The sequence below is a fragment of the Zophobas morio genome, unplaced genomic scaffold (assembly GCF_036711695.1).
Source record: "Zophobas morio isolate AGI-343-1 ecotype UQ-CSIRO unplaced genomic scaffold, CSIRO_AGI_Zmor_V1 ptg000027l, whole genome shotgun sequence".
Classification (NCBI taxonomy): Eukaryota; Metazoa; Arthropoda; class Insecta; order Coleoptera; family Tenebrionidae; genus Zophobas; species Zophobas morio.
Window position 1 is genome coordinate 373,118 of NW_026972132.1, and position 25,824 is coordinate 398,941.

The 25,824-nt window shown below is 33.4% G+C and overlaps 2 protein-coding genes across 2 annotated transcripts in view; one reads left to right on the forward strand and one right to left on the reverse strand.

Moving 5' to 3' along the window:
• LOC135136799 (inhibin beta chain) overlaps positions 1-24,960 on the reverse strand; it is a 129,209-nt gene extending 104,249 nt beyond the window's left edge. Inside the window, exon 1 of the mRNA XM_064066216.1 lies at positions 24,109-24,960. Coding sequence (XP_063922286.1) covers positions 24,109-24,631 — 523 coding nt within the window. The 5' untranslated portion in view covers positions 24,632-24,960. The remainder of the gene's footprint in view (positions 1-24,108) is intronic.
• A 175-nt stretch (positions 24,961-25,135) lies between these two features.
• LOC135136813 (uncharacterized) overlaps positions 25,136-25,824 on the forward strand; it is a 33,784-nt gene continuing 33,095 nt past the window's right edge. Inside the window, exon 1 of the mRNA XM_064066233.1 lies at positions 25,136-25,234. Coding sequence (XP_063922303.1) covers positions 25,136-25,234 — 99 coding nt within the window. The remainder of the gene's footprint in view (positions 25,235-25,824) is intronic.

Consider the following 25,824-nt stretch of genomic DNA (forward strand, 5'->3'; position numbering starts at 1 on the left):
CTTTTGTAAAGTGAGAATGGGAACTAACATTGTTATACTACTTATTTACTATAACATTTATTTCTTATTTCTGAAGAAAAAATGAGAGAAGGGGTGGGTGGGCGGGGCTAAGTTTAACTTTTTCATACAGAATCTTTTATAAGCAAGCAATAGCCCCGCCCACCCACCCCCTATTTATTCCTTAATATTGTTCAGTCATTTATCAAAGTCAGTCTTATCTCAATAGGTACTAGGCGAGACGTAAATGGAAGACCTACTTATTCATACTCTAAGGGTTAAGAAACAGCGAACTTACGCTCGAAAAGAAAAATGAATAAATACCTATGTATTTACCACACGAAAAATTATACATCATTTTAAAAGAAAGTGGATATCATTTCAGAAAAAACGATTGACAGTGTAATTCTATTTAAATCTTCATTTTATTTTTTTACTTTTCGTATAAATGAGCTTTTTAAATTTAATAAATAATAAAATTTAAAACCACTAGTTTTTATTTTTTCGGTTGAATACAAACATTAAAATATACAACTCAAGCACACAGAATACTTATTTTTCAAGAAATATATTATTTAATAAATTTTTAAAACAACGTCATCCACTTTCTAAAGGGGACAAATAAATATTCCTAAATTTTAATTAAGTTATGCAATCAATGTGGGAATCTTGTAAAAAATTCGAGAAAGTTCAATTTGTAGGCTCAAGGTTAAAAGCGTGGATACATTATTAAACCAAAGCAAAGAAACATGTCAGAGTATAAATTTGGAGGTGGAATTATTTACTGAGCGAAATTTTTAACCACAGTTTAATCGCGCTTTCCGTTAATTAAAATAAATAAATAAATATCTAAATATTTAAATCAAATCTTCAAATTCTAGGATCAACCACGAAAAAAGTTATCATGAAAAAATTGGGTAAACCCGCACTTTCGTATTCTACATTTCGTGAAACAGGCATTTATTTTTCATCAAATTTCTAGAATCAGTCCCTGTGACAGTTTTTCTACATTTGTTCTACATTTGAAACGAAAAAATTTTGAGGAAACGCGGCGTTTAAAGGTGTATTTTTTCTCGGCGCCCCCGCAAAGCCACGTACAAACCCAATATCGAGTTCAGGGTTAAGTGCGGCGGTAACGTGAAAATGCAGGTCCGGCTCGTGCAAACGAAGATATAACAATTCCTTAGCACACGTCCAACGATAACGCTTATGTAAATTTTGTCCGCCATCGTTTATCACAAAATTTGAATATTACATACGCAACGAATTTTTCCGAGTGCGAAAACACCACAAACCGCACATATGTCAAAAATTATTTTCGCTCTAAAAAAGCGCTTAAATTTAATCTTAATTAATCATCTGGGAAGTTTTCTTACTTTCGTCCCATGACTCGCGTCGATTTCCTGCCCTCCAGGCACGGCTTCGGCCTTTCTTGCCGGTGTTTATTAAAGTAAATTGAGTCTTATCGAGTGTGTGTCATGGGAATGTTCGATATATCGATTCGAAACGGGGTAAAGAGGAATAATTGATGGTAATTGCACGGTCGCTGTCGTCGGCGTTATAAAGAAAACTTAAAACATAAGCCACCGAATCGATCGCGATAATTGATACAAAGTGCAAATACGAAATTTTACTACTGACTATAAATAAACTTGTTGTAATTAATATTCTACGCTATAAATAAGTGAGTTTAGAGGCGCATAAATCATGGAATCGATCATTTCGCGAACGGATCTGAGTCGCGTTCGGACGGAATTTACAAATTGTTCACTTTTGGGGTGAGGGACATAAAGCACGGATTGGCGGCGGAATTGTCCGGAGCTTTTAACAAATCAAAACCGAACTGTTTTACTACTAGTCGATTTTATCATAAAGGGGGATCAGGGACGCACTGGCCCACTAACCGAACGACGACTAATGACTTCAGGTTTAAAGTTTCAGTAAAGTACTGTCGAACAAACGCAACTTCGAAAAATTATTATCAACCTTAACTTTTAGAATTTTTTTTTCATCTTTATAGCCAGTTTTTCGATATAATTTTTTTGATAACGTCATTAATATTTTAGCAAGGGCACATATATCAATTTAGTATTGATCGACTTCTTAGAGTTTTGACACCCTTGGAATCCACGAAATCTTTGAAATTTTCACACTATTTGGAATATTTTCACAAGTTCAGTAAAATGTTTAGAATTTCTAGAATTTAGTAAATTTTTGAAATCTCCAGAAGTTCCAGATTTTCTAAATGTCACTCTTCTGATATGCCAAAATTCAACATTTTCCTAGTTTTCAAGATTCTAGGTCTTCCAGAATTTTTACACTTTCTAGATGTTTCCAGATTTTCTAAAATTATTAGACCCCGATTTTTTGGTTTTTAGGATTTTTGTTTTATTTGGAGTATTTGGAATCTCTAAACCTTTTTAACATTTGTGTCCTTAGAGTATTTAGATACAATTGGGACCTCTGAGAAGATTTCACATTATAAAAATAACAGTTGGTGTCCCCGAGAAGGTTTCACCTCCTAAAAAAAATACAGTTGGGGCCCCTGAGAAGGTTTCACATTATAAAAAAAAACAGTTGGTGCCCCCGAGAAGGTTTCACCTCTTAAAATAAGTACAGTTGGTGCCCACGAGAAGGTTTCACCTCCTAAAAAAAAATACAGTTGGGGCCCCTAAGAAGGTTTCACATTATAAAAAAAAAGTTGGCGGCTCCGAGAAGGTTTCACCTCTCAAAAAAAAATACAGTTGGGACACCTGAGAAGGTTTCACATTATAAAAAAAACAGTTGGTGCCCCCGAGAAGGTTTCACGTCTTAAAATAAATACAGTTGGGACCCCTGAGAAGGTTTCACATTATGAAAAATAAAACAGTCGTGGGCCCCTAGAAGGTTTCAGATTCTTGAAGAAAGACAGTTGAGGGATCCTGAGAAGGTTTCACTTTCTTAAAAATAAACAACAGTTGGTGCCCCTGAGAAGGCTTCACTTCTTAAAAAAAATACAATTGGGACCCCTGAGAAGGTTTCACATAATAAAAAAGAACAGTTGGTGCCCGCGAGAAGGTTTCACCTCTTAAACAAAATACAGTTGAGACCCCTGAGAAGGTTTCACATTATAAAAAAAAAACGGTTGGCGCCCCCGAGAAGGTTTCACCTCTTAAATAAATACAGTTGGGATCCCTGAGAAGGTTTCACATTATAAAAAAGAAAACAGTTGCGGGCCTCTAGAAGGTTTCACTTTCTTAAAAATAAACAACAGTTGGTGCCCCTGAGAAGGTTTCACATTATAAAAAAAAAATAGGTGCCCACGAGAAGGTTTCACCTCTTAAAAAAAATACAGTTGGGAGCCCTGAGAAGGTTTTACATTATAAAAAAAAAAAAACAGTTGGCGCCCCCGAGAAAGTTTCACTTCTTAAAATAAATACAGTTGGGACCCCTGAGAAGGTTTCACATTATAAAAAAAAACGGTTGGCGTCCCCGAGAAGGTTTCACCTCTTAAAATAAATACAGTTGGGATCCCTGAGAAGGTTTCACATTATAAAAAAGAAAACAATTGCGGACCTCTAGAAGGTTTCACTTTCTTAAAAATAAACAACAGTTGGTGCCCCCGAGAAGGTTTCACCCCTTAAAATAAATACGGTTGGGATCCCTGAGAAGGTTTCACATTATAAAAAAGAAAACAGTTGCGAGCCTCTAGAAGGTTTCACTTTCTTAAAAATAAACAACAGTTGGTGCTCCTGAGAAGGTTTCACATTATAAAAAAAAAATTGGTGCCCCCGAGAAGGTTTCACCTCTTAAAAAAAATACAATTGGGACCCCTGAGAAGGTTTTACATTATAAAAAAAAACAGTTGGCGCCCCCGAGAAGGTTTCACCTCTTAAAATAAATACAGTTGGGACCCCTGACAAGGTTTCACATTATAAAAAAGAGAACAGTTGCGGGCCTCTAGAAGGTTTCACTTTCCAAAAAATAAACAACAGTTGGTGCCCCTGAGAAGGTTTCATATTATAAAAAAAAAAAATTGGTGCCCCCGAGAAAGTTTCACCTCTTAAAAAAAGACAATTGAGACCCTTGAGAAGGTTTCACCTCTTAAAAAAAATACAGTTGGGACCCCTGAGAAGGTTTTACATTATAAAAAAAACAGTTGGTGACTCTGAGAAGGTTTCACCTCTTAAAAAAATACAGTTGAGACCCCTAAGAAGGTTACACATTATAAAAAAAACGGTTGGCGCCCACGAGAAGGTTTCACTTCTTAAAATAAATACAGTTGGGACCCCTGAGAAGGTTTCACATTATAAAAAAGAAAACAGTTGCGGGCCTCTAGAAGGTTTCACTTTCTTAAAAATAAACAACAGTTGGTGCCCCTGAGAAGGTTTCACATTATAAAAAAAAATTGGTGACCCTGAGAATGTTTCATCTCTTAAAAAAATACAATTGAAACCCTTGAGAAGGTTTTACATAATAAAAAAAATATTTGGGGACCCTGAAAAGGTTTCACGTCTCAAAAAAAATACAGTTGGGATCCATGAGAAGGTTTCATATTATAAAAATAGTTGGGGGCCTCTAGAAGGTTTCAGATTCTTAAAAAACCAGTTGGGGGACCCCCAGAAGGTTTCACTTTCTTGAATATAAACCAACAGTTACTGCCCCTGAGAAGGTTTCACCTCTTAAAAAGATTGGTTGAAAGTTATTTCGACAGAACTTCCCTTCAGTTTTTCCATATTTTTTTTTTATAAAGTCATTAACATTTTAGCAAAGACACATATATCAATTTAATATTAATAGCATTCTTAGAGTTGTGGCACTTTTAGAATCTTCAAAATCTTTAGAGAAGACTTTGAACCTTCACACTATTTGGAATATTTTCACAATTTCAGTAAAATGTTTAGAATTTCTAGAATCGAGTAAATCTTTGAAATTTCCAGAAGTTCCAGATTTTTAAATGTTATAAAAATATCAGTCTTCTGATATGCCAGAATTCAATATTTTTGTTAGTTTTCAAGTTTTATATGTTTTCCAGATTTTTCACACTCTCTAGATATTTCTAGATTTTCTAAAATTAATAGACCCCAAGAGTCTTTACATTTTTGAAATTCTTGAAATCTCTGGAATCTTTGGAATCTCTGGGATGTATAAAATAATAATTAAGGTGTTCAAGACCCTTAATACTTGTGCGATTTATAAAAATAAAAGAAAGCATTCTTCACATTTTTAGGATTTTTAGATTTTTAGAATTTCTACTTTGTTTAGACTCCTTAGAATCTCTAAAATTTTTGTCATATTAAGAGTTCATGCGTTTTTTACAAATTACAAAATGTCTGAAATATTTGAAACAGAATTTTAAAAACCTTTTGGGCCCTTAAAGTATTTAGAATCTTCAGTGTTCAGAGCCCTTAGAGTCTTAACAATCTTTGGAAATTTTGGATATTTTAGAATTATTAGAAATTTTATAAAGTTTCCTAAGAATCCTAAGAAAAAACAGACAAAATGTAAGCCCCGCCCACCCACCCTATCTCAATTGTGATGATTTTTTATTCGTTGTCTGATCGAGGGGCGGGGCTTAATTACAAGATCCATATGTGTCTACAAGAATTTACCATTTTAAATGTAATTTAAGTTTCTAAAAAAACTAAATCATCACAATCAAGATGGGGTGGGTGGGCGGGGTCTATATTTTACCTTATTGTCTTAATATATCTAGTATTTTTTGAACAACACGACACTCAAAAAGTTGTTTTTTATTTCTTGTCAAGATGTAAGTATTCTGAAGTTAAGCTCTGCCCCTTGATTCACAGCGAATAAAAAAAATCGTCACAATTGAGACAGGGCGGGTGGGCGGGCTTTTAATTTGTCTTTTCATTTTAAAATTATTACCTTTTTTCATAACATAAAACTTAAAATGTTTAAAATGGAAATTTTTTCTAAGGAAATGTCGATTTTACAGTTTGGCTCCGCCCCATAATTGCAAAATCCATATTTATTTGCAAAAATGTACCATTTTAACCATTTTTCAAGTTTCTTTTTATGGAAACATGGCTATGTATATTAAGAAAAAACAGATCAAAATGGATGCCCCGCCCACCCGCCCTGTCTCAATTGTGATGAAATTTTTATTCGTCGTGAGTCAAGAGGGCGCAGCTTAACTAGAAAAACCTTATTTCTCTAGAAGTAATAAAAACATGCTTTTGAGATCGTGTTGTTCAAAGAATAGTATGTATATTAAGAAAAAACAAGTCAAAAATGAAGCCCCACCCACCCATATCCATTCGAAGCTCAATTGTGATGAATTTTTGATTCGTTGTCAGAGCGAGAGGAGGAGCCTAATGGCAAAATCGAAACTTTTATACAAAAATTTACCATTTAAAACTAAGGAAAAATTGGTTGAAAGTTATTTCTACAGAACTTCCCTAACCCCTAAAGTACAGTCGAACAAATACAACTTCGAAAAATTATTATCAACTTAAACTTTGAGAATTCTTTTTTTTTCATCTTTATGCTCAGTTTTCCATATATTTTTTTTTTTTGATAACGTGACTAACATTTTAGCAAGGGCACATATATCACTTTAGTATTAATAGACTCGTTACAGTTTTTGCACCCTTGGAGTCCCCGAAATCTTTGAAATTTAGAGAAGACTTTGAACTTTCACACTATTTGGAATATTTTCACAAATTCAGTAAAATGTTTATAATTCCTAGAAATGAGTAAATTTTTGAAATTTCCAGAAGTTCCAGATATTCCAAATGTTATAAAAATATCAGTCTTCTGATATGCCAGAATTCAATATTTTCCTCAGTTTTCAAGATTTCTAAGTCTTCCAGATTTTTCACACTTTCTAGATATTTCCAGATTTTCTGAAATTAATAGACCCCAGGAGTCTTTCAATATTGGAAACTCTTGGAATCTCTGGAATCTTTAAAATCTCTGCGATGTATTCAAGACCCCTAATACTTGTAGAATTTATAAAAATTAAAGGAACCATTCTTCAGATTTTTACGACTTTTAGATTTTTAGGACTTTTATTTTGTTTAGAATCTTTGGAATCTTTAAAATTTTTGTCATGTTAAGAGTTCATGCGTTTTTTACAAATTATAGAATCTTTGAAATATTTGAAACAGAATTTTAAAAACCTTTTGTGTCCTTAGAGTATTTAGAATGTTTAGTTTTCAGAGCCCTTAGAGTCTTAACAATCTTTGGAAATTTTGGATATTTTAGGATTACTAGAAATTTTATAAAGTTTAGAAATTCTATAATTTCCAGAATTCTAAGAAAAAACAGATAAAATCCAAGCCCCGCCCACCCCCCCTATCTCAATTGTCATGATTTTTTATTTTTAATTGCAAGATCCATATGTGTCTACAAGAATTTACCGTTTTAAATGTGATTTAAGTTTCTAAAAATAAATAAATCATCATAATTAAGATGGGGTGGGTGAGCGGGGTCTATATTTTATCTTTTTGTCTTAATATACCTAGTATTCTTTGAACAACACAATACTCAAAAACTTGTTTTTAATTTCTTGTAAAGATGTAAGTATTCTGAAGTTAATCTCTGCCCCTTGATTCACGGCGAATAAAAAAAATCATCACAATTGAGACAGGGCGGGTGGGCGGGCTTATACTTTGTCTTTTCATTTTAAAATGTGTACCTCTTTTCACAACATAAAACTTAAAATGTTTAAAATGCAAAATTTGTCTAAGGAAATGTCGATTTTGCAGTGTAGCTCCGCCCTATAATTGCAAGATCCATATGTCCTTGCAAAAATGTACCAGTTTAACCATTTTTCAAGTTTCTTGTTGTGGAAAGATGGCTATGTATATTAAGAAAAACAGATCAAAATGTATGCCCCGCCCACCCGCCCTGTCTCAATTGTGATGAAATTTGTATTCGTCGTGAGTCAAGAGGGCGCAGCTTAACTGCAAAAGCCTTATTTCTCTACAAGTAATAAAAACATGCTTTTGAGATCGTGTTGTTCAAATGTATATTAAGAAAAAACAAGTCAAAAATTAAGCCCCACCCATATCTATCCGAAGCTCAATTGTGATGAATATTTCATTCGTTGTCAGACCGAGAGGCGGAGCCTAATTGCAAAATCGAAACTTTTATACAAAACTTTACCATTTTAAACTAAGAAAAAATTGGTTGAAAGTTATTTCTACAGAACTTCCCTAACCCCTAAAGTACAGTCGAACAAATACAACTTCGAAAAATAATTATCAAATTAAACTTTGAGAATTCTTTTTTTTTCATCTTTATGGTCAGTTTTCCATATATTTTTTTTGATAACGTCATTAACATTTTAGCAAGGGCACATATATCAATTTAGTATTAATAGATACCCTTGGAATCCTCGAAATCTTTGAAATTAAAGAAGACTTTGAACTTTCACACTATTTGGAATATTTTCACAAATTCAGTAAAATGTTTATAATTTCTAGAAATGAGTAAATCTTTGAAATTTCCAGAAGTTCCAGATTTTCTAAATGTTATAAAAATATCAGTCTTCTGATATGCCAGAATTCAACATTTTCTTCAGTTTTCAAGATTTCTAGATCTTCCAGAATTTTTACACTTTCTAGATGTGTCCAGATTTTCTAAAATTAATAGACCCCAAGAGTCTTTAAATATTTGAAATTCTTGGAATCTCTGGAATATTTAGATTCTCTGAGATGTATAAGATAATAATTAGGGTGTTCAAGACCCCTAATACTTATAGGGTTTATAAAAATTAAAGGAAGCATTTTTCAGATTTCTACGACTTTTAGATTTTTAGGACTTTTATTTTATTTAGAATCTTTTAAATCTTCATGCGTTTTTTACAAATTATAGAATCTTTGAAATATTTGGAACAGAATTTTAAAAACCTTTCTAACGTTTGAGTCCTTAGATTATTGAGAATCTGTAGTGTTTTTAGAGCCCTTGAAGTCTTAACAATCTTTGTAAATTTTGGATATTTCAGAATTACTAGAAATTTTATAAAGTTTAGGATTTTTATAATTTCTGGGAACATTAATACTTCCAAGATCTTTACTATTTTTAAGATTTTGTTGGATGTTTCTTTTATTTAGAACCTAAAATTTTAGTTCATTTAGCATCTTTGGTGTCTTTATAATTCGCAAATTCTAGTGTAGGAAAACTTTAAGATTTTTAGAATGTATCGAGTCTTTAGAATTTTTGGAAGGGTTAAACCTTTTAAATATTTCAAACAATTGGAAACTTTGGAATTTGTAGAATATCTACAATCTTAAGATTGTGTAAACTTTTGTAATTTTGAGATTTAATATTTTTTTAATTTCTTTTAATTTTTGGGAATTTTCTTAATTTGCAAAATTGTCAAAATTTCCAGAATGTTCAGATTTTCCAAATTGGCCCAATTTTCCGAAGTACACAAAATGACTAGAATTTCCACATTTTCCAAAATTTGTGAAATTATCAGGCTCCAGTTATACCAGAAATTTGAAATTCAACCTTTTCCAATATTTTCAAGATTTCTAGCTCTACCACATTTTCCCACACTTTCCAAATTTTTTCAGATTTTCTAAAATTTATAGATCTCAGGAGTCTTAAATCTTTTGGAATTTTTGGAATCTCTGGAATCTTTACAGTCCCCAAGGTTTATAAAATAATAATTAGGGTGTTCAAGGCCTTCAGTGCTTTTAGGATTTATAAAAATTAGAGAAAGCATTTTCCGATCTTTACGATTTTTAGCTCTTTAAGATTTTTGTTTTCTTTGAAGTCTTAAGAATTTTTAAAATCTTTGGCATTTTAAGAGTTCACGCGATTTTTACGAGTTTTGGAATCTTTGGCTTTTTGGAAATTCTCTAGAACCTTTAGAATTTCTCAAGTATTCGAAACAGAACTTAGCTTTTGACCCCTTAGGGTCCCTAGGGTCTTTAGACACTTTAAAATTTCTGCAATTTCTAGGATCATTGGTACCCCCCGGTTCTTTAAAAATTTTAAGATTTTTGAGTCTTTCAAACCATTGGCAACTTTGAAATCTTAAAATCTCTAGAATCTAGAATGACTAGAATTTCTATAATCTTTAGAGCTTTCAGATTTTGGTTATTTTTAGATACTTCAGTATCTTTAGAATTTTAAATATTTTTGGAATTTGTTTAAAACATCCCCACCTGTTTCTAGGTGTTCCTTCTTCCAAATTGCCCGAAAATAAATCGCCGCCCACGCCGCCTCAGCGCAAAATTTGATCGAGTCGGCTTCGCGGAAGCCCCACAAAATTAATTTAACATGAAATAAATATCATCTCCGGCGCAACATAATAAGGTACATTTTTCGTAAATTTATGTGTGTTTTTAAAGAAAGCGTCTCATTTATTCAATCCGCCCCCGCCGCTCCCGCCGCCCCCGCCTCCCGTCCCGCTTAATTTAAAATAATTTCAATGACTTCCACCCCCCACAAATATAAGTTATCCACGATAAATCACAGTTTCGCTATCATAAATCCTTTGACTGTGGACGCAATAATATTCGTCGGCGCGTGTTTCGGCCATGATAAGGGAGAGAATACAGAAAACAAGAGCGTGGGACGGGGGAAGACGTTCGTTCGACTTTCCCCACTAACCCTTTTTCTCCTTTTTATTATTTACGTCTTTGTTTACAATTAATAAGAGTTTAATTAATTTAATTTGGGCGTTCTTTTATCGAGTGGATGGTCGAGGGTCGCCCGACGCCCTCCGCTCTGCATAAAATGGAATCGAATATTATTATTGTGAGCCGTTTTCTTTGATTTCGCCCTCGTTCTTCGCTGCGTTCCGGTACATTAAGTGGCTAGGGGAGAGGACGGCAATTCGAAACCTCGTATATACACGCGGACTGTCCACTACGCTCACATGTTATTCTATTTTTATTCTTCTAGTTTGGCCGAGGGTGGAGGGGGAGGGCTATTAGGGACGAAACGGCTGATTGCGTGCATTTTTGATGGGTGTTTGCCCGATAATATTGTGCGCGGAGCTTGAATGCAACAAGGGAGAGACAAATTTACAGACTCCGACACAAGTTTTTCTTGCCTTTATAGGAAGAGCTTAGATGTGTTAAATACACCAAGCCCTCCCGCAACTTTCTTTTGGAAATTCATTCAAATGGGAAAACTAGTTGTGAAATTAATTCCATAAATTCGCATAATAATGTATCAATTTTTGAAAAATAACTCAACTTCAACATTTGCCGTATTTAAAGGAATTGTAGATGAAAAGTTTCTTGTTGTTGAAATAAGTCTACACATATTAAGAAAACAAGGCAAAACGTAGCCCCGCCCACCCACCCTATCTCAATTGTGATGATTTTTTTTATTGGTTGTGCGTCAAGGGGGCGGAGCTTAACTGCAAAATCCTTAGTTCTCTACGAGAAATAAAAAACATGTATTTGAGTATCGTGTTCAAAGAATACTATGTATATTAATTAAGAAAAAAATAAAGCCAAAGATTAGGCCCCACCCATACCCGCCCCGATCTTAATTCTCAATTGTGATAAATTTTTCATTCGTTGTCAGATAAAGAGGCGGGGCTTAATTGCAAGACTCATATTTGTCTACAAGGATTTACCATTTGAAATATGTTTTAAGTTTCTAAGAATAAAAAAAAATCATCACAATATTGATTTTGCAATTTGCCTCTGCCCCATACTTGCAAAATCCATATTTCCTTGCAATAATGTACCATTTTAACCATGTTTTAGGTTTCTTCTTGTGAAAAGATGGCTATGTGTATTAAGAAAAAATAGGCAAAATATGTGCCCCACCCACCCACCCTGTCTCAATTGTAATGATTTTCTTATTCGTTGTCAGCCAAGAGGGCGGAGCTTAATTGCAAAATCCTTATTTCTTTACAAGAAATAAAAAACATTTTCTCTTTTGGAGCTTCAGTCGAAACTATTTCTTCGTCTTGTCAGGGTAGCAACAGCCTTAAGAACTGGAAAATTCCATAGAATATTTAGAGAAAAATTTACTAAGTTTTCTAATTCACGTAAATAAATGCAAAACACCCTCTAATTTTTTGTCTTCTGGTTAACTAGGACACCAGGTATTTTAGTTTTCTTACTTGTATACGTTGCAAAAAAACTGGAAAATTAATTTTTATATTTAGTTTAATTTTCTCAAGTCAGTAGCATTGAGTAAATAAAAACAAAACATGTGTTGAAATGGATTTATCCATCCCTTGTATAAAATTGATGCCCTTATCTGAAAAAATATGAAATACATATTCTTCTTATGGAGCTTTAGTCGATACTATTTCTTAATCAGGTCAGCGTAGCGACAGCCTTAAGAACTGGGAAATTTGATTTAATCTGTAGACAAAATAATCTGACAAAATGCATGAATCTCAAATTTTCTAGTTAACGTTTTTTTTTTCCAAAGCTCTATTTTGGACATTTTTTTTTTTCTAGACAACTCAAATTTTATTGCTAGATATATTAACCAAATGTGAAATGTCTCATATATAATCAATGCATTTTTGAATAGAACTTTTTTCTGAATTCATTGATGTAGTATAATCATATTTTCTTTCTGACTGAAATGACAAAATAAATTATTTTATATAAAAATAAATAAAATAAAAAGATGACATATGTAGTTACCTTTGGAAATAATTTTAATTTAACAAAAATATACCACTTTGAATATGCTTTAAGTTTCTTGTTACGAAAATAAGATTACATACATAATAAAAAAAAATCAAGGCCAAAAATAAGCCCCGCCCACCCACCCTATCGCAGATGTGATGATTTTTTTATTCGTCTTAACCCGGGAGGTGGGCTTAATTGCAAAATCTACATTTCTCTACAAAAATTTACCGTTTTAAACGTGTTTTAAGTTTCTAAGAATAAAACAATCTTTACAATTGAGATATGGTGGGTGGGCGGAGTTTATATTTGGCATTTTTACTTTATATATCTAGTATGCTTTGAGCAACACGATACTCAAATACATGTTTTTAATTTCTTGTAGAGAAATAAGTATTTTGCAGTTAAGCTCCGCCCTTTTGATTCACGGCCAATAAAAAAAATTCATCACAATTGAGATAGGGTGGGTGGGAGGGCTTACACTTAACCCTTTTGTTTTAATACGTGCACACCCCTTTTCACAACATAAAAATTAAAATTTTTATAATGGAAAATTTGTATAAGGAAATATTGATTTTGCAATTTGCCTCCGCCCTATACTTGCAAAATCCATATTTCCTTGCAATAATGTACCATTTTAAACATGTTTTAAGTTTCTTCTTGTGAAAAGATGGCTATGTGTATTAAGAAAAAATAGGCAAAGTATGTGCCCCGCCCACCCACCCTGTCTCAATTGTGATGATTTTCTTATTCGTGGTGAGCCAAGAGGGCGGAGCTTAATTGCAAAATCCTTATTTCTTTACAAGAAATAAAAAACATTTTCTCTTTTGGAGCTTCAGTCGAAACTAATTCTTCGTCTTGTCAGGGTAGCAACAGCCTTAAGAACTGGAAAATTCCATAGAATATTTAGAGAAAAATTTACTAAGTTTTCTAATTCACGTAAATAAATGCAAAACACCCTCTAATTTTTTGTCCTCTGGTTAACTAGAACACCAGGTATTTTAGTTTTCTTACTTGTATACGTTATTGCAAAAAAATTGGAAAATTAATTTTTATAGTTTAATTTTCTCAAGTCAGTAGCATTGAGTGAATAAAAACAAAACATGTGTTGAAATGGATTTATCCATCCCCTGTATAAAATTGATGACCTTATCTGAAAAAATATGAAATGCATATTCTTCTTATGGAGCTTCATTCGACACTATTTCTTAATCAGGTCAGCGTAGCAACAGCTTTAAGAACTGGGAAATTTGATTTAATCTGTAGACAAAATAATTTGACAAAATGCATGAATCTCAAATTTTCTAGTTAACGTTTTTTTTTCCAAAGCTCTACTTTGGACCTATTTTTTTTTTTCTAGACAGCCCAAATTTTATTGCTAGATATATTAACCAAATGTGAAATGTCTCTTATATAAATCAATGCATTTTTGAATAGAACTCTTTTCTGAATTCATTGATGTAGCATAATCATATTTTCTTTCTGACTGAAATGGCAAAATAAATTATTTTATATAAAAATAAATAAAAAAAGAAAGATGACATATGTAGTTACCTTTGGAAATAATTTTAATTTAACAAAAATGTACCATTTCAAATATGCTTTAAGTTTCTTGTTACAAAAATAAGATTACTTACATTATAAAAAAAATCAAGGCCAAAAATAAGCCCCGCCCACCCACCCTGTCGCAGATATGATGATTTTTTTATTCTTCTTAACCCGGGAGGTGGGCTTAATTGCAAAATCTATATTTCTCTACAAAAATTTACCGTTTTAAACGCGTTTTAAGTTTCTAAGAATAAAAACAATCTTTACAATTGAGATATGGTGGGTGGGTGGGGTTTATATTTGGCATTTTTACTTTATATACCTAGTATGCTTTGAACAGCACGATACTTAACAACATGTTTTTAATTTCTTGTAGAGAAATAAGTATTTTGCAGTTAAGCTCCGCCCTTTTGATTCACGGCCAATAAAAAAAATTCATCACAATTGAGATAGGGTGGGTGGGTGGGCTTACATTTAGCCTTTTTGTTTTAATACGTGCACACCCCTTTCCACAACATAAAACTTAAAATTTTTGTAATGGAAAATTTGTATAAGGAAATATCAATTTTGCAATTTGCCTCCGCCCTATACTTGCAAAATCCATATTTCCTTGCAAAAATGTACCATTTTAACCATGTTTTAAGTTTCTTCTTGTGAAAAGATGGCTATGTGTATTAAGAAAAAATAGGCAAAATACGTGCCCCGCCCACCCACCCTGTCTCAATTGTGTTGATTTTGTTTATTCGTCGTGAGTCAAGAGGGCGGAGCTTAATTGCAAAATCCTTATTTCATTACAAGAAATAAAAAACATTGTCTCTTATGGAGCTTCAGTCGAACCTATTGCTTCGTCTTGTCAGGGCAGCAACAGCCTTAAGAACTGGAAAATTCCATAGAATATTTAGAGAAAAATTTACTAAGTTTTCTAATTCACGTAAATAAATGCAAAACACCCTCTAATTTTTTGTCCTCTGGTTAACTAGGACACCAGGTATTTTAGTTTTCTTACTTGTATACGTTATTGCAAAAAAATGGAAAATTAATTTTTATAGTTTAATTTTCTCAAGTCAGTAGCATTGAGTAAATAAAAACAAAACATGTGTTCAAATGTATTCATCCATCCCCTGCATAAAATTGATGATGTCATCTGAGAAAATATAAAATACATATGTATTCTTCTTATGGAGCTTCATTGGAAACTATTTCTTAATCAGGTCAGCGTAGCAACAGCCTTAAGAACTGGGAAATTTGATTTAATTTGTAGACAAAATAATTTGACAAAATGTGTGAATCTGTAATTTTCTAGTGATTTTTTTTAAAGTTCTACTTTCCTGACCTGACCTGACCGGACCTGACTATGAAGTTGATTAAGTTATCTAAATCATCTATGAAATAAATATTTGATCAAAAATATTCTTATGGAGCTTCAATCGATACTATTTCTTAGCTGGTCAACGTAGTAACAGCCTTAAGAACCGCATTTTTTTTTCTGAATTCATTGATGCAACACAATCATAGTTTCTTTCAGATTGAAATGGCAAAATAAATTACTTTAAATAATAATAATTAAAAAAAGAAAGATGACATAGTTACCTTTGAAAATAATTTTAATTTGACAAAAATTTACCATTTTGAATATCCTTTAAGTTTCTTATTATGAAAAGAAGATTACATACATTAAAAAGAAACAAGGCTAAATATAAGCCCCGCCCACCCGCCCTATCTCAATTGTGATCATTTTCTTATTCGTCGTGAGCCAAGGGGATGGAGCTTAATTGCAAATTCCCTATTTCTGTAAAAGAAATAAGAAACATTTTGTCTTATGGAGCTTCAGTCAATACTATTTCTTCATCTTGTCAGGGTAGCAACAGCCTTAAGAACTGGAAAATTCCACAAAATATTTAGGGAAAAATTTGCTAAAATGCCAGGATTTGGAGTTTTCTAATTCACGTTTTTTTTATATAAATGAGTTTATTTCCAAACAATTGTGGTAAGTTTCAAAAGAATTTCAGCAAATTCCCAAATAAATGCAGAACACCCTATTTTGGTTTTCTTACTTATATAAGTTATTGCAAAAAAATTGGAAAATTAATTTTTACAGTTTAATTTTCTCAAGTCAGTAGCATTGAGTGAATAAAAACAAAACGTCTATTGAAATGTATTCATCCATCCCCTGCAAAAAATTGATGACGTCATCTGAGAAAATATAAAATACATATTCTTCTTATGGAGATTCATTGGAAATTATTTCTTAATCAGGTCAGCGTAGCAACAGCCTTAAGAACTGGAAAATTTGATTTAATTTGTAGACAAAATAATTTGGCAAAATGTATGAATCTGTAAATTTCTAGTGATTTTTTTTTAAAGCTCTACTTTCCTGACCTGACCTGAGCGGACTTGACTCTAAAGTTGATTAAATTATCTAAATCATCTATGAAATAAATATTTGATAAAAAATATTCTTATGGAGCTTCAATCGATAGTATTTCTTAGCTAGGTCAACGTAGTAACAGCCTTAAGAACCGCATTTTTTTTTCTGAATTCATTGACGTAGCACAGTCCTAGTTTCTTTCTGATTCAAATGACAAAATAAATTACTTTAAATAAGAATAATTAAAAAAGAAATATGACATAGTTATCTTTAAAAATAATTTTAATCTGACAAAAATTTACGATTTTGAATATGCTTTAAGTTTCTTGTTATGAAAAGAAGATTACATACACTAAAAAAAAGGCAAAATGTAAGCCCCGCCCACCCGCCCTATCTCAATTGCGATGATTTTCTTATTCGTCGTAAGCCAAGGGGGTGGAGCTTAATTGCAAAATCCCTATTTCTCTAAAAGAAATAAGAAACATTTTCTCTTATGGAGCTTCAGTCGATACTATTTCTTCGTCTTGTCAGGATAGCAACAGCCTTAAGAACTGGAAAATTCCACAGAATATTTAGGGAAAAATTTGCTAAAATGCCAGTATTTGGAGTTTTCTAATTCACGTTTTTTTTTAAATAAATAAGTTTATTTCCAAACAATTGTGGTAAGTTTCAAAAGAATTTCAGCAAATTCCCAAATAAATGCAGAACACCCTATTTTGGTTTTCTTACTTATATACGTTATTGCAAAAAATTTGGAAAATTAATTTTTATAGTTTAATTTTCTCAAGTCAGTAGCATTGAGTGAATAAAAACAAAACGTCTATTGAAATGTATTCATCCATCCCCTGCATAAAATTGATGACGTCATCTGAGATAATATAAAATACATATTCTTTTTATGGAGATTCATTGGAAACTATTTCTTAATCAGGTCAGCGTAGCAACAGCCTTAAGAACTGGGAAATTTAATTACTACAAATTATTGTAGACAAAATAATTTGACAAAATGTATAAATCTGTAATTTTCTAGTGATTTTTTTTTAAGTTCTACTTTCCTGTTTCCTTGTTCTGTTGGAAAATAAATTATATTATTATTATTATTATTATTATTATTATTTCCTGACCTGACCTGACCGGACTTGACTATAAAGATAATTAAATTATCTAAATCATCTATGAAATAAATATTTGATCAAAAATATTCTTATGGAGCTTCAATCTATACTATTTCTTAGCTAGGTCAACATAGTAACAGCCTTAAGAACCGCATTTTTTTTTCTGAATTCATTCTGATTCAAATGGCAAAGTAAATTACTTTAAATAAGAATAATTAAAAAAGAAATATGACATAGTTATCTTTAAAAATAATTTTAATCTGACAAAAATTTACCATTTTGAATATGCTTTAAGTTTCTTGTTATGAAAAGAAGATGACATATATTTAACAAAAAAAGGCTAAATACAGCTACAGCTAGGTCATCGGATTTGACACCGCTTGACTTTTTTTGTGAGACGATTTAACTTTAATTTTGGTTTCAGTTGTTATTAGCTAATTTATTTATTGTTTAATAGCGTATTAATTAAAATTAAAAATTATTAATTTACTTTTAAAAACGCAATTATAAGCAGTCGCTTAAATTTCCGCCGCCTGATCGAACCCAGCCCGTCCCCGCCACTGCACTTCGAAACGATGTTATAACATTGCATTGGCGTCGATTTGTCTGGACACTGTTGGCAGAATTGCGGCGAAAAAGAAGCGAACACACAACTCGCCGATGAATTTTTAACGAACGCGGCTCTTTCGACGGATTCATGATGCAACTGCTCCAATAAAATTACCCGTTTTGTTGACTTTAAGCGCTAAATCCCCGTTTCCGCTGCAAAGTCATCCTAATTGAATCATAAATTGTTGACACTTTCGCTGGCGACTCTCGATAAAGGCTCATTATTTATTTTAATCAAACGACGAAGTTTGACTTTGGTTTTTCATAATCTACAGGAAATTTAACCATCGCGGTAAACCTCGAGGACTCGCATACGTCGGTCTATTTTTAGATTTTCATTCACGGCGGGTCAAAAGTGGGTCAAATATAAATTTTCTCCCCACACGCTGTATATTCCGAGATGTCGATGGCACGATGGATTTCAATTTTATGCGAGGACAGCGGCGTCGGATCGGAGAGGGGTTTTTGTAACGGGTTTAGATAAGCGATTTTTTACCTCGTTGGGAGAAGGGAATAAGCGCCGCGGCGTCGTTCTGGAAGCTGGATTCACGTCTTCAACGTTAATTTTAATCGGCGATAATTTTCTTTCTAATATTACTTTTCTTGTTTTTTTAACTAGAAAAATTGGTGGAATATGGTACCATTGTAAAATTCTACCACCTGTTGATTTGACTTTGCTAAAGTCTTCGCCTCAATTTTGTATTATCACATTTACCCATTGACGAAGCTATTGATTTCATCTAGTCAGCATGGTTTTGTACCGACAAAATCGACCATTACAAATTTAGCTGTATTTTTCCAATATGTATCGGAAGTAATTGATGGTAATGGACAATGTGAAGTTATATATACTGATTTCGAAAAGGCTGTCGATAAAATATTGAAAATTTTAATCTCTTATCTGACTCGTAGAATCTCATTTGTGAAATACAGAAATTTTAGCCCTAAACCATTTACTCCATTTTCTGGGGTCTCACAGAGACCGAACTTAGGACACTTGTTGTTTTTGCTCTTTATTAACGATTTTCCTAATGCTATTCCCTGCAATAAACTAATGATTGATGATTGTTACTATCTTCAGATCTCTGCTAACTTGCTAAACATTGTAGAATAGTATTATAAGGTTAAGATGTACTCTTATTATGTTTATTATTATTATTATTATTATGTATATATAAAATTTGACAACAATCAGAAACTGGAGACTTCAGACCTATTTTTTGGATCCTAGAGGTCATGACGAGAAGTAAAAATATGTTACAGAATTGGAGAGCATACATAAGTTATTGAACAAATCCAGTGGCGGCGCGCGGTGATTTTCAATGGGCACTGAAGAAAACCGGTTATCTTAAATGATGCTTATGACCATAAATAAAGTGTAGAGAAAATAAAATAAAAGAAAGAAAAAATTAATACTCTGGTTTGTCTTATAGTGTCAAACCGCGACGAGCCGTCACTGAATATATGGTATTTTCTGCTGCATTTCGTGGTAACAGACAAATTTGTATAAGGTTTATAACATCATTGACGTGATTAAGTTCTAATAGGATGCCGAGATCGCTTGGTTTTTAATAACAATAATATACACAAAATGTGTTAAACAGATTTAGAAGCATGTGAAAGATAAAAAAAAAAACATACTTGAGTTTGTCGCTCAAAAGTAGACTATAAAATCTGCATTTAAGTAATCGTTCTTCATTATTATTATTATTGAAAAACGGTTTCTAGGGCAAATGTTTTTTCATTTGTTGTTGCATATAAATTTGTATTTGAGTAAATCCTTTAATTTCAATCCTACTTGAAATTTACAGTTGTCTCCTACAACTTTCTTTTCGAGTTCTCTTCCTGTATCAATTAGTTCGTGTTGGATTTTCCTAAAATAAGTTAAAAATGTTGTAAAAATGCACAAAGTCAAATCGTTTTTAAAGAATAAAGGAATTGTAAAAGAAAAGTGGCGAATTTAAGTTGATTACTATAAAAATTTATCATTTTAGACATATTTTAAGTTTCTTGTTGTCGAAATAAGTCTACACATATTAAGAAAACAAGGCAAAGTGTAGCCCCGCCCACCCACCCTATCCCTATTGTGATGATATTTTTTATTCGTCGTGAGTCAAGGGGGCGGAGCTTAACTGCAAAATCCATATTTCGCTACAAAAAAACATGTTCATAATTTCTTGTAAAGAATTAAGTATTTTGCAGTTAAGCTCCGCCCTCTTGGTTCACAGCGAATAAAAAAATCATCACAATTGAGACAGGGCGGGCGGGCGGGCTTACATTTTTCCTTTTTATTTTAATATGTGTACATTCCTTTTCACAACATGAAACTTAAAACATGTTTAAAATGGAAAATTTGTATAGGGAAATACCGATTTTGCAATTAAGCTCCGCCCCATTGTTACAAAATCGTTATTTTTTTCAAAAATGTACTATCTCAACCATGTTTTATATTTGTTGTTGTAGAAATATGGCTATGTATATCAAGAAAAAAAAAAGCAAAATGTAAGCCCCGCCCACCCACCCTATTTCAATCGTGATGATTTTTTTTCGTCGTGAGCCAAGGGTTTAGTATGCGAGAAATTAAAAACATTATAAAAAAATTAAAGCCAAAGATTAGGCCCCATCCATACCCGCCCCGATTTCAATTCCCAATTGTGATACTTTTTTTTTTCGTTGTTAGATCGAGGGGCGGGGCTTAATTGTAAGATCCATATTTCTCTACAAGAATTTACCATTTTAAACATGTTTTAAGTTTCTCGTTCTGAAAAGACAACTACGTACATTAAGAAAAAAGGCAAAATAAAAGCCCCGCCCACCCACCCTGTCCCAATTGTGATAATTTTTTTTAATAGTCGAGAGCCAAAGCAGCGGAATTTAATTGCAAAATCCTTAATATTTTTCTACATAAAATTAATCCCTGATCTAAATAGTAATGAAGTTTTCATTCGTTGGCCGATCTAGGGGCGGAGCCTAATTCCAAAATCCATATTTCTTAACAAAAATTTACCATGTTAAACGTGTATTATGTTTCTAAGAATAAACAAATCATCACAATTTGAGATAGGGTGGGTGGGCGGGCTTATACTTTGCCTTTTTGTTTTAATATGTGGACACTTCTTTTCACTACATAGAACTTAAAATTTTAAATGGCAAATATGAATAAGGAAATACCGATCTTGCAATTAGGCTTCGCCCCATAATTGCAAAATCCATATTTCCTTGGAAAAATGTACCATATTAACCTTGTTTTAAGTTTCTTGTTGTGAAAAGATGGCTATGTATATTAAGAAAAAACAGGCAAAATATAAGCCCCGCCCACCCGCCCTATCTCAATTGTGACGAATTTTTTATTCGTCGTGAGCCAAGGGGGCGAAGCTTAACTGCAAAATACTTATTTCTCTACAAGTTAGTAATAAAAACATGCTTTTGAGATCGTGTTGTTCAAATATATTAAGAAAAAACAAGTCAAAAATTAAGCCCCACCCATATCCATCCGAAGCTCAATTGTGATGAATTTTTCATTGGTTGTCAGAGCGAGGGGCGGAGCCTAATTGCAAAATCGATACTTTCCTACAAAAATTTACCATTTTAAACATGTTTTAGCTTTCTACGATACTCAGAAATATGTTTTTAATTTCTTGCAAAGAAAGAAGTATTTTGCAATTAAGCTCCGCCCTCTTGGTTCACGGGGAATAAAAAAAATCATCACAATTGAGATCGGGCGGGTGGGCGGGCTTATACTTTGCCTTTTTGTTTTAATATGTGGACACTTCTTTTCACTACATATAACTTAAAATTTAAAATGGAAAATTTGTATAAGGAAATACCGATCTTGCAATTAGGCTTCGCCCCATAATTGTAAAATTCATATTTCCTTAGAAAAATGTACCATATTAACCTTGTTTTAAGTTTCTTATTGTGAAAAGATGGCTATGTATATTAAGAAAAAACAAGCAAAATTTAAGACCCGCCCACCCGCCCTATCTCAATTGTGATGATTTTTTTTATTCGTCGTGAGTCAAGAGGGCGGAGCTTAACTGCAAAATCCTTATTTCTCTACAAGTAATAAAAACATGCTTTTCAGATCGTGTTGTTCGAATGTATATTAAGAAAAAACAAGTCAAAAATTAAGCCCCACCCATATCCATCCGAAGCTCAATTGTGATGAATTTTTCATTGGTTGTCAGAGCGAGAGGCGGAGCCTAATTGCAAAATCGATACTTTCCGACAAAAATTTATCATTTTAAACATGTTTTACCTTTCTTGTTGTGAAAAGAAGACCTCAGATATTAAGAAAAAATTGGTTGGAAGTTATTTCGACAGAACTTCTCTAGCCTCTAAAGTACAGTCGAAATTATTATCAATTTTAACTTTGAGCATTCTTTTTTTTCATCGTTATAGTCAGTTTTTCCATATATATTTTTTTGATGACGTCATTAATTTCAGCAAGGGCACATATATCAATTTAGTATTAATAGATTCCTTAGAGTTTTGGCACACTTAGAATCCCCGAAATCTTTAAAATTCACAAATCCAGTGAAATGTTTAGAATTTCTAGAATTGAGTAAATTTTTGAAATTTCTTCGGATATGCCAAAATTCAACATTTTCCTCAGTTTTCAAGATTCTTAGGTCCTCCAGATTTTTCACAATTTCTAAATATGTATTTTCAGATTTTCTAAAATTAATAGAGTCCAAGAATCTTTGAAATTCTTGGAATCTCTGGAATCTTTAGAATCTCTGAGAATTGTAAGATAATAATTAGGGTGTTCAAGACCCTTAATACTTGTAGGATTTATAAAAATTAAAGGAAGCATTCTTCACATTTTTACGATCTTTATTTTGTTTAGAGTCTTTGAAATCTCTAAAATTTTTCTCATGTTAAGAGTTCATGCGTTATTACAAATTATAGAATCTTAGAAATATTTGGAACGGAATTTTAAAAACCTTTTGAGTCCTCAGAGTATTTAGAATCTTAGAGTCTTAACAATGGAAATTCTGGATATTTCAGAATTACTATAAATTTTATAAAGTTTAGAATTCTCTTCAAATTTTTCAAATTAGCCCAATTTTTCAGATTATCCGAAGTACACAAAATGACTAGAATTTCCACATTTTCCAAAATTTCTAAAATTATCAGGCTCCAGTTATATCAGAATTTTGAAATTCAACCTTTTCCAATATTTTCAAGATTTAGAATCTTTGACTTTTTGGAATTTCTCTAGAGCCTTTAGAATCTTTCAAGTATTCGAAACAGAATTTTAGCTTTTCACCCCTTGGAGTCCTTAGAGTCTTTAGACCCTTTGGGAATTAGTATGAGTTTAATAAAGTAACGCCTAAGATTTCTCCAGTTTCTTTAAATTTTTTAAGATTTGCTGTTTTATTTATTCAGTTATTTTACTTTATACTTTTGTAGGTGATTGATAGAGTTAGAACAGAAATATTTTTTTTTAATAAAATTTAGTGCAGTCGAATCCAGACCCGTCCCCGCCACTGCAGCTCGAAACCAAGTTACAACATTGCATTGGCGTCGATTTGTCTGGACTCAGAATTGCGGCGAAAAAAGCGAACACACGACGAATTTTTAACTCAACAAAATTATCCATTTCGTCGTTTTTAAGCGCTAAATCCTCATTTCCGCCAAAGCAGAAAAGGAAAGTCATCCTAATTGAATCGTTTTGAGTAAAAAACCGGTGAGTAACGCAAGTGTTTATTATTTAATCGAGTTTTTGCGAAATTCGAGGATCCGGGCGAACCTTGACGAATTGCACACGTCAGTCTATTTTTAGATTTTCATTCACGACGGGCCAAAAGTGGGTCAAATGCGAATTTCGTCCGCACACGCTGTATATGCATGAGTGTAAAATCGAGAGCCAGCGGCGTCGAGTCGGTTTGCGCTTTACCTTGTTCAGCAAACGAAATGATCTCCGACGTCCTCCCGTAGAAGTCGTCATAATCCATGGTATCCACCGTGGACGTCCTGGCGCTAGTCGTTGATATATTTTCTTCACTATAAGAGTATCTAAAAAAATCACTGTTATCTTCAGCTCTAGACAGGGTTTCCATGATAACTTCTCTAGGAAGACTATGTGTGACGTTGGGCTTGTGCCTCAAGCCCAGTTTCGATAATATCTGTCTTTTGATCGCTTCTAACCTCAAATTGTCCGTTTCTGCTTTGATCTCTCTGTCGTTCTTGTAGATGCAATTCGGACACGTGACGATCGGCGTCTTTGAGCTCTCCTCGATCGCGCTATTCTCTAATTGAGACACGTAGATGTCGTCGTCGACGTGCTGGTGGTGCCTCAGCCTCTCGCCGCACACCAGCGTGATGGTGCTGCAAAGGAGGTAGAGGCAAGGGAACGTGATGGCCCACTTCTGGGCGCAGCCCAGGTTCTTCCTCCTGTAGTAGTTCCGGTAAACTGCCATTTTATTGCTACTTCGGACGGGACGGAGCGGGACTCTCTATTATCTGGCGTTGGGGACCGTGTGCAGAGAAGTCTTGGACTTCTCCTTCGGCGTTGGCCTGGTACCAACACGTCCGCGGCGAGCGCACATCTTCCCGGCAGACTCACTCGAAAAGGACGAAATTTCTGAACACTGACATATCACAAGCTCTTCTCTCAGTCTTTGGATATCACAACGGATCGCAACGCGGGCTTTCTTCGGGAAAGTTTTCAACTAGTGTCGGCGGCGTCCCGATGCGCGTTTGTATCAGGCGGCGTGCCGATCGCGACTGGACTAGAATTGGCCACTACTCCTCCTCGAGTGCGACTACATGTCTAGAGTATGAGAGGGTCCTTAAGCACTCCGACTATCAGCCTTTTTATTATGTAACGGTGACGGCGGAGCATCGGAAACACCTTGATGGAGTCGATAGTTCCTGCCATTATGAGACGGGGGTGGGTTCTGCACGGGTGGGGGTGTTAATGTATGGCGGCCCTTGAAAGTGATCGCTCCGCGGTGTCGCCGCCGGTTACGTCGATCATTTCGTCGAACTTTCGGACGATTAGCCGGGGGTGGCATGTGCAGGTTGACGCTCCGGAAAAATCACGACCGGAATTACACTTTTTACATATTTATGAGGGTTACTGAATTTTTTATCGGGATTGGCTGCTTCGCTACGACTGCACCGACAATACTTTTTTTTTAATTATTTATGGCTTGTTGGAACGACACTCGAGGAACTTTGCGGATGATTATTATTATTATTGGGTTAAATTATTAGTTAGTTTCGTGGCGGGGATTAATAAGTAAATAACTAGGGATTAAGCGTAGCTGGAGTCGATTTGACTAAAGTAGTACAAGGATTTTTTTTTAGATTGGGGATAGTGGACGACGACCGGCCTAAAATGTATTTATAGTTTGTTTTTTTTTCGAATTCTGTTTTTATTTTTTATTTTTCAACTTTCCGAATCAAAAACATGCAAAAAATGCAAAACTGTCAAACTGAAAAAATTCGTCGAAAATTATTTCGACAGAACTTCTCTGGGCTCTGAAGTGCAGCCCAATAAATTCCCCATTATTTTCTTTATATATTCGGGTTTTCACTGTTCCGATTTTATATTTTTTTGTTGATATTTTCAATTTTATGTTTTTCAGTTTTTCGTTTCTTCAATTTT